The sequence below is a fragment of the Vollenhovia emeryi genome, unplaced genomic scaffold (genome assembly GCF_000949405.1).
Source record: "Vollenhovia emeryi isolate VEMERY1.0 unplaced genomic scaffold, V.emery_V1.0 DF939646.1, whole genome shotgun sequence".
Lineage (NCBI taxonomy): Eukaryota > Metazoa > Arthropoda > Insecta > Hymenoptera > Formicidae > Vollenhovia > Vollenhovia emeryi.
The window spans coordinates 1-9,220 of record NW_011966720.1 but is presented as its reverse complement, the minus strand read 5'-3'; the positions used below and the strand labels follow the sequence as shown (position 1 = coordinate 9,220).

At 51.4% G+C, this 9,220-nt stretch overlaps 1 protein-coding gene across 1 annotated transcript; it reads left to right on the top strand.

The window, feature by feature from the left end:
* The first annotated feature begins 5,807 nt into the window (after positions 1-5,807).
* Positions 5,808-9,203, top strand: LOC105557027. Its single transcript, XM_012004152.1, has one exon. It carries the CDS (start codon positions 5,808-5,810, stop codon positions 9,201-9,203), a length of 3,396 nt encoding a protein of 1,131 aa, XP_011859542.1.
* Positions 9,204-9,220: the final 17 nt, after the last annotated feature.

The window sequence follows — 9,220 nt, the reverse complement described above, 5'->3', positions numbered from 1 at the left end:
CAGCTACCTATATTGATTTGCTACATATTTCGCGGACTTAGAACTTGGACCAAGTACTAGCGTCATAGACACACTGTTTGTAATATGTCCGGGTAACAGTGTGGGAACTATGTTACCGATGGTCAGCGTTCCGACGATCTGTTCGTCGTTCGATATTTTGGGGCCCTGAAAAGGGCCGGTTGTAAGTTCTGAGAAGAACGGTTGAGATTCGGTCAGCTAAGATCGCTGAGGCCGTTTATCTTTTGATTCTGCCTCCGTACTGTAGCAAAGGAGCCGGTCTGGGTCCACTTGTCCGCAGTGACGATATCGGATCTTGGTGATATCGGACGTGTATTCCGTGGATCCAGTGGTCCTAGCGGTGGCTGCCGTGGTCGACTAAATCTGGGCGGTTGTAGCGTCAGACGGACTAAGGACCACGTGACTGGAGGCTCGGGCAGCTCGATAGCGGTTGGTGGAGAGTGTGGAGACCAGCGTGCAGGCGAGCAGTCCGGAGTGATTGTCCGTGGTGGCGTAGTGGAAATCCAATAGTCCTGGAGGGGCTGTTCCGGCAGAGGTACTGTCACCGCAAGTCGGATTCGTTTGTGGCTCTCCCTTCCTGGCAGAGCTTCCTCGGGAGAGCTGGACAGCTGGGTGGTGTGCCGTCTCCTTTTCCGTTGCGGTGATGAAGGCGTTGAGTTGACCTCGTGGAAAGCCGCCGGCTGCTGCATGCGCCCTGGTTGCTGCTCCTCTGCTCCCGTCGTCAAGGACGACAGCTATGGTGATGTTCTCTGCTCCCGTCGTTAAAAACGACAGCGAACTGTACCCGTCGTTAAGAACGACAGCGTACTGTATCAAGGACTCTTCCAGCCAGGGAATCGTCCCGATAGGTTACCCCACTGGATTCTTGATTTTGAGCTCCTCGCGGCCTCCTTATATAACCACCGAGACCGGATTTTGATTCCGAGTTGCCGGCCGCCGCCATGTGGCGCCTAGCGGCGGCCGGCGAACTACGCAGCGGCCGGCGCTCGCGCGCCTGCGCGCGGATCACGGAGCGCCGGACCAGCGAGCTCTGCACCTGGAGAATGCCGAGAGGATGAGCCCACGGGCGTGTCCTCCCGGCCCGAGTATATCGAGAGGATTAGCCCTTCGGCGTCTCCTCGTTCGATCAAGAGACGATGGCACTCAAAACTAATATTGCCGCTAGGGCGCTGTCAATGGCGGAGGAAGCCGCCCCCTTCTGCATGAGATGTTCTTACGAACCTCTCCCCGTAGTAGCTGCCCTCAACCGTTCGCTGGGAAGCGACCGTGGCAATGGCAAATGGGTTTTACCCCGTATGTCCTCCGTAAGAAGACTTGGAAGCTGCCCTCGGGCGTTCGCGGGGAAGCGAACGGTAGTAATGGCACAGGGTGGCCTTTAGAAACGGTCACTGTCTCGAAAGGGAGAAGATGGCGGGAGCCGGCGAAAAGCGCACGCCCCCCTCCCCTCTCCTCCTGCTCCGCTAGCGCCTCCGCGTATCCGGCGTAGCTGTTAATTTCGATACTGCGGAGTCGACGTTGTTCAGTTCCGTAACACACACGCCTTAATTCGCCTGAACAGATACAGAGTTTCTAAATTTCTAAACAGTTGCTATTCTTTTCATCGGTGTTTTATTATGAACTCGATTATTTTTTCTAATAAAATCTTTAGTTTGATTTTTTAAGAAATATAACATTTTTTAATCAAAAACTAATGCTAAAGCAACTAGTTTGTATAAATATCCGCTGTTTTATTTGGCGCAATTTTCTTTCAAATGCGGCTCACATCTCATTAGCTCAGAATACTGCTGTTGCACCCATGACTTTTCTCGGTACGCATCTTCCGGAAAATGAACTGAACATACTCTCGCTGCGGAATGAAACATTTTTTAAAATGATAATTATGATAATTATAATAAACAGACGATTAAGTTCTGATTTTATCGAGTATTTTCACTCACCAGGTTGTAGATTTATTTTTGGATTCTCACAGAATTTCACCCATTCTTTCCAGAGTTCATTTTTTGGAAAACGAAAATAACTTATTTTTCCACACCTAGAATTTTTCGTTTTTTTCGAGTCATTTTTACATCCTTTAATAGCGCAGTATACCATAATTGACTATTATGGACTATTGTGGAAAATAAATCTGGAAAATATTTTATTATGATAAGTTTCCTAACCTCTTCACATTAATATTCGTTTAGTATTCTGTATTGCAGAATACTATCAAATAACTATCAAAATAACAAATTAAAAATTAAATTACTGTTGAAAAAGTCACCGGATAAACTATCTGAATGAATAAATATATCTTTTTAGATCTTGACAATTCTCAGATTACAGTCATGTATTATTATATAATATATGACACCATGTATACCATGGTATACATGACCAAGTTCAAGTATGTGTTTGTAAAACAAGATGGCTGATTTGGTGAGTTGCGCAAAGCGAACGAAAATTGGTCACCTGACTTAACTCACCTTTCTTTTTCCACCATGGGTGGCTGCAACAATGCCACGAGTGTATCGCAGAGCTAGAGGAACACAGCCGTGTCAAGCGTCCAAGGATATCCATTGGTAGCAGACAATCGCTGGTGGCTCGAATCGCGCGACTCGAGAGTGTCAAGTGCCGAGTTGAAAGACGATTCGTACATTTCGGGGGTGGTGGTGTTGGAACTTCTTCGAGAGCACAACTGTCGTGGTACAAGATCGACACCGCGTTCGAAAACCGCATGCTTACCGGTGCGGTGATTAACGCGGAGTACATTGAACCGTGCAAATTTCTCGATGACGTTCGCGATATCGTGATCGAGCATGTGCGAGACACTATCGAGCGCTATAATTGTGTAAAGGTGAATACTGTGTTCAACGGAGAGTTTGTGGCGGGTGATAAACGTGCAAATAAAAGCATAAATACAAAAAACTATGAACTGTTTATTATAACGGACCTACAACAGTGGTACGAGTCGCGCTTAATCGGTCCGACTCTAGCTGAACTTGAAGAGTTTCAGGAGCGTGATAGCGGGTGGGCGCTGTCACGTATACTCAACTTGACTATTAACGTGAACAAATGCAATCCTATGCGCGCGGGATGCCATATAGACATGCCAAAAGTGGTGAAACGAAAAAAAGCAGTGATCAACGTACAATCCATGGACAATGCATGTTTCGCGTAGTCAGTGGTCGCTGCTCTCTATCCAACTGAAAGACACGCGGAGCGCGAGTCGTCGTATCCGCATTACAGTGATGTGTTAAACCTGCGAGACATTCCAATGCCAATGACATTAAGTGGTATTAAAAAGTTTGATCAATTGAACAGTATTTCCATCAATGTATACAGCATCGATGAAAAGAACAATTGTGAATGCGCAATCGTACCGCTACGAGTCGCTGATGAGAAGGAGGTTCTCCTTCAGAAGCCCGTGAACCTATTATACCTGCAAGATCAGGGGGATGCTGAAGTGGGTCACTCCGTCTGGATAAAGAATTTATCCCGCCTCGTCAGTTCTCAGCTCAGTAAACACAAGGAGAAGAAATACATTTGCGATCGGTGAGTATCAACAAGATTTGTGAAACTTATTTTATTTGAAAAAATATATATTAAAAAATTTTTGTCTTTCCAGATGTTCGCACTACTTTAGCTCCAACGTCAAGTTGCAAGCCCACAGCGTGGACTGTCAACAGATAAATGACTGCGCGATCATATTACCCAGCGAGGAGGACAAGTGGCTCAGTTTTAACAATCACAGTAGGAAGGAACGTGTGCCGTTTGTCGTCTATGCCGACTTGGAGTGTATCCTGAAAAAGATGGATACGGATCCGAAGACATATCAGCACCATGAAGTATTTAGCATCGCTTATTACCTGCACTGCTCATATGACGACTCGCTATCAACTTATCAGTTTCGTCGTGACAAGGAATGCATCGCATGGTTCGCTGACCAACTAGAAGAATTAGCATATCGTGTAAAGAATATTCTGTCGAGTAATGTTCCCATGCAAACACTTTCGAAAGAACAGTATGAGAAATTTAATAGCACCACGCACTGTCACATATGCGAGAAACCGTTCGCGCCAGACGACACTCGGACCACATGCGCGACCATTGCCATCTAACCGGACAATATAGAGGCCCCGCACATTCAAATTGTAACTTAAATTACAAAGATGCGTATTTCATTCCAATCGTTTTTCATAATTTATCCGGCTATGACGCACATTTCATAATTAAAGAAATCGCTACCGCGTTCGAGGGCACAGTTGATGTATTACCGATAACGAAGAAGACATACATTTCCTTTACAAAAAATGTAAAAAGTACCACAGAAAACTCAAAGCGGCAAAATTGCATAAAGCTGCGATTTATTGACTCATACAAATTTCTGAGTACCAGCCTCGATAGATTGGCATCGTTTCTCCATAGAGACAAATTAAAAATTGTACGATCTGAATTTTCGACATTATCCAGCGACGATTTCGATCTATTGACACGAAAAGGTATATTTCACTATGAATATGTGGATTGCGTGGACAAGTTGCAGGACCCGCATCTACCTCCGCGCGAGTCATTTTTCAGTTCTTTGACCGGAGTCACCGTATCCGAGAGCGATTACGTGCGCGCCGAGAATGTCTGGCAGCGGTTCTTCATCCAAATCTTAGGCGACTACAGCGATTTATATAAGAAGATAGATGTCTTGTTATTGGCCGACATTTTTGAAAATTTTCGCGATAGTAGCATCAACAGTTATGGATTAGATCCCGTGTATTATTATACTTTGCCTGGTTTCACGTGGGACGCCATGCTGAAACACACGCGCGTAAATTTCGAGCTGCTCACAGACATCGACATGGTCATGTTTGTGGAACGCGGTATACGCGGTGGTTTGAGCCAGTGCTCGAACAGGTACGCTCGAGCCAATAACAAGTACATGCAGTCTGTTCGAGATCGCCTCGAACTAAATTCTTAGGCATTATACAAATATTATACACCGTCGCCGAGCAAACGAGAATCGCGATGTTTGCCCGATCGGCTGACGGCTCGATTGTCCGTACACCTTGAGAGCGTCTTAGGCAAATATTCGCTTCGCTTCTCTCTTGCTGTCGTCTACCTAAGCGAGACAGAAGCATTCGAGGAATAGCGAGTCAGTTTCGGCGAAAACAGCTGATTGCCCGCTAACGCTGTGCGACCGCCGACTGTTTGTCTCTCGAGGTGTCCGGACGATCGGTTTTCATTTGAAACTGTTCGTACGGCTTTATTTTGTCGACTCTCAAGCTCGAGAGATCCGGAGGGAGAGGGACGGTATAAAACCCCGGCCCGGCGAGCCCGCCGCTCTCTCGTTCTTGTGAGTCGCGATTCGAATTCTTACTCCGGGTGATAAGCGCTTTCGGGTATCGAGTGACGATTGCCAAAGAAAATTGTCGAACGGTGTCTGTCGCGTCGCGCGGGATAGCGTCATTCGTCGCGGCCTACGCGCTCTTCGCCTGTCGCTCGCTTCGAGGTCTCGTTTTTTTTGGGACTTCTCCCGCGAACCGCGCGCGCGGTACTTCCGCGTATTTCCTACGCGATCCGCCGAACTGGGCGTAAACGGCATCGCTCAATTTAAATCGTCGCCTGTATCCTCGTCTTGTAAAGGGCAAACACAATTAAAAGCTCGACAAGCCATTGAATCTGAGAGTCAACTATTGCTCGCTCCTTCCATCCCTTGCAATCCCACACATAAGTTTGGTCCTTCGAGCCGGATTGCCTTCCTCCTGAGCCAGTGACGGGAGTGAGTTGTGCTAGCTCCCTTTACGCGACGGTGCAACGCTATGGAAGCGTTAATTGACTCGCAGAACGAGTTGCATGGGCGCATCGCCCGCTCCTTCGAGAATTTGAAGAAAACGGGCGCGGCCCGCACTACTCGAGGGCTGGTGGAGGCCCGTCTGCAGAGTCTCGAGACCAACTGGCAAAAATTCGAAGCCCAGCATGCCACGCTGACATCAGACTTCAAAAGGGAACTCGCTACGCACGCATACCAAAAGGGGTGCTTGCGTGACGTAGCTGAGGAAGCATTCCTCACTCAAAAGGGTATGTTCATCGACGCCTTATACGAGCTCCAAGAACCTCCGTTAGCAGCGGTACCGACTGCGACTCCGTCGCGTTCGCCGCGAACGACGCTGCCGAGGATCCAGCTGCCTCAATTCTCAGGACGCTACGAGGACTGGCCGCCCTTTCGCGACCTTTTCAACTCCCTCATTGGGAAGGATGCGGCCACTAGTCCCGTTGAGAAGCTGCATTATCTCAAGGCCAGTGTAAAGGGGGATGCGGACCTGCTGATACGGAATCTACCGACGACGTCTGAGAATTATGGCCGGGCTTGGCAGGCGCTGACGGACTTCTACGAGAACAAGAGACTCTTGGTGCGTTCCTACCTTCACCAGTTCATGGCCCTGACTAAGTTGAAGAGTGAGTCTGCTTCGGAACTACGTAAGTTGTACCACTGCGTTTTGAATACCGTCAGCTCGCTCGAAGGCATCGAGAGACCGATTACTCGCGGGGAGGATCTTTTCGTGCATCTCGTCGTCGAGCTTCTTGACGCCCGATCGCGCCGCGAATGGGAGGCTTCTATGAGCGATACAACGGAACCTCCGTCGTACGATGATCTACAGATCTTTTTGGAGAGACGGTTGCATACTTTAGAGTCGCTTCAACCGGTCAGGCCCGAGCCCGCGAAAGCCGAGGTGACGGCGTCTAAAACAACGCGAGCCCTTCACGCGCGTAAACAGGACAATAAGGGCGGACGTTGCTCCTTGTGCGGTAAGGAGCATTATATTCTCTGGTGCGACGTTTACCAAAAAAAGACTGCCGACGAGAGAAAGCGTCACGTGGAGGCCAACCACTTGTGCCTCAACTGTCTTGGAAGACATAAATTGAGCGATTGCCACTCCAAAGGGACTTGCTCGACGTGTAGTGCGCAGCACCACACGAGCCTCCACGAGGCTTTCCAGACAAGTGTCGCCTCAACAACGTCACATTTGGCGCAGCATCCACCGGCTCTTCCGGTTGCTGTCCTCCTTGCTACCGCCCGCGTTCGTGTTCTCGATCGGTGCGGGGCCATTCATACGGCGCGTGCGCTCGTGGACCAGGGTTCGGAGTCATCTTTGGTTTCCGAGTCTCTGGCTCAACGCCTTCGATTACCGCGGTCCTCTACGTCGATCGCGATATTCGGTGTCGGGGGGAAACAGACAGGCACCGCGCGCGGCCTCATCTCCATGCAGATCTCTCCGCTGACGGGAGGGGCTCCAATGACCGTGCCGGCCTTAGTGTTTCCCCAGCTCACGCTCTACGACAGTGGGATCAAAGCGGATCCTAAATCTTGGACGCATCTGGCGGCCCTGGAGTTGGCGGACCCTGATTATCTGGCCGCGGATCCGATTGACATCCTGCTCGGCGCAGATGTCTACGCGTATATCCTCCAGCCGGGCCTACAAAAGGGCGGACCCAACGAGCCGGTCGCCCAGCAGACGTCGCTCGGCTGGATCCTTTCGGGAGCCGTTAGCTCCGCTAATTCCTCTCGCCGCGCGCTAACTCTCCACTGCCGAGTCGAGGAGGACTTGGCTACGCTGGTCGAAAAATTCTGGCAGCAGGATGAGCTTGCCGACCGTTCGTCACCTCTTACCCCTGCTGACCAGGAGTGCGAGGATCAGTTCCGCCAGACTCATCGTCGCGCTGCTGACGGGCGTTATGTCGTACGTCTTCCCGTCAAACCACCGTTACCGGATCTCTCGCGTACGCGACACACGGCCCGGCGCGTGCTTACAAACATGGAGCGGCGGTTCTCTCAGGACGCGCGGCTGCGGCAACTGTACGTCGACTTCCTCCGCCAGTACGAGGACATGGGCCATATGACTCCGTTGAATGGCTCGAAGGGTGCCGGGGGACCTGTGAGCTACCTCCCGCACCACGGCGTGTTGCGGGAGTCCAGCACGACGACCAAGCTGCGCGTCGTGTTTAACGGCTCGACCGCGACTTCTTCGGGCGACTCGCTGAATCGTCACCTCCTGGTGGGTCCGAACCTGCTTCCTCCTCTAGCCGATGTACTTCTCCGTTGGCGAGTGCATCGCTTCGTACTCGCCACGGACATCGAGAAGATGTACCGGCAGATCATGGTACATCCTGACGATCGGGATCTGCAGCGCATCGTCTGGCGGTACAATCCGCAAGAGGAGTTCCGTGAGTACCGTCTGAACACGGTTACATACGGCCTTGCGTGTGCGCCGTTCTTGGCTATGCGCGTCTTGCGGCAGCTCGCCGACGATGAGGAAACGCGCTACCCCCTCGGTGCCGCCGTGATTCGGAGGGACGTCTACATGGACGACGTCCTTACGGGAGCCGACTCGCTCACGGACGCCCGCGAGCTCCTTCATCAACTAGTCAATCTCTGCTTGGCGGGCGGCTTTCCATTGCGTAAGTGGTCAGCCAACGATATGAGGTTGATGGACGACGTTCCTGCGGAGCATCGGATGAATGGCGAGCTCCGAGACTGGCGACCTCACGAAGCGCACTCTACGCTTGGCTTGCGGTGGCATCCTAGCCAAGATCACTTCTCCTTTTCGACCAAGGGTATTTCTATTGCAGTTGTGACCAAGCGGTCCGTGCTATCTCTCACGGCACGGCTGTTCGATCCCCTCGGTTGGCTGGCGCCCGTGGTGGTGAGCGCTAAGATTGCATTCCAGGCTACGTGGCGTCGAGGATTGGGCTGGGACGAGCCGTTGGAGGAGGCCTCCACCCGGAGTTGGCTCAAATATCAGGCTGCGCTTCCCCTGCTCGAGGAGATCCAGATCCCTCGCTGGATTGGTCCGGTCTCTACTGGGCGCGTCGAGATCCACGGATTCTGCGACGCCTCGGAGTTGGCCTACGCTGCCGTTGCTTACCTGAGGACGGAGCATTCTGGGTCTTGGCGTGCCCGCTTGATCGCGGCTAAAACGAAGGTCGCGCCAATCAAGCAGATAAGTCTGCCACGCTTGGAACTCTGCGCAGCCACGCTCTTGGCCCGGCTCGTGGCTCATGTCCGTTCTACGCTGGATCTGGGCGGGGCCCCCGTTCATCTCTGGTCGGACTCGACCGTGGCTCTAGGCTGGATCCAGGCCCATCCGTCGCGATGGCACACTTTCGTGGCGAACCGCGTGGCCGAAATCCAGACCACGGTCGCGAGCGCCGGGTGACATCACGTTCCGGGAGG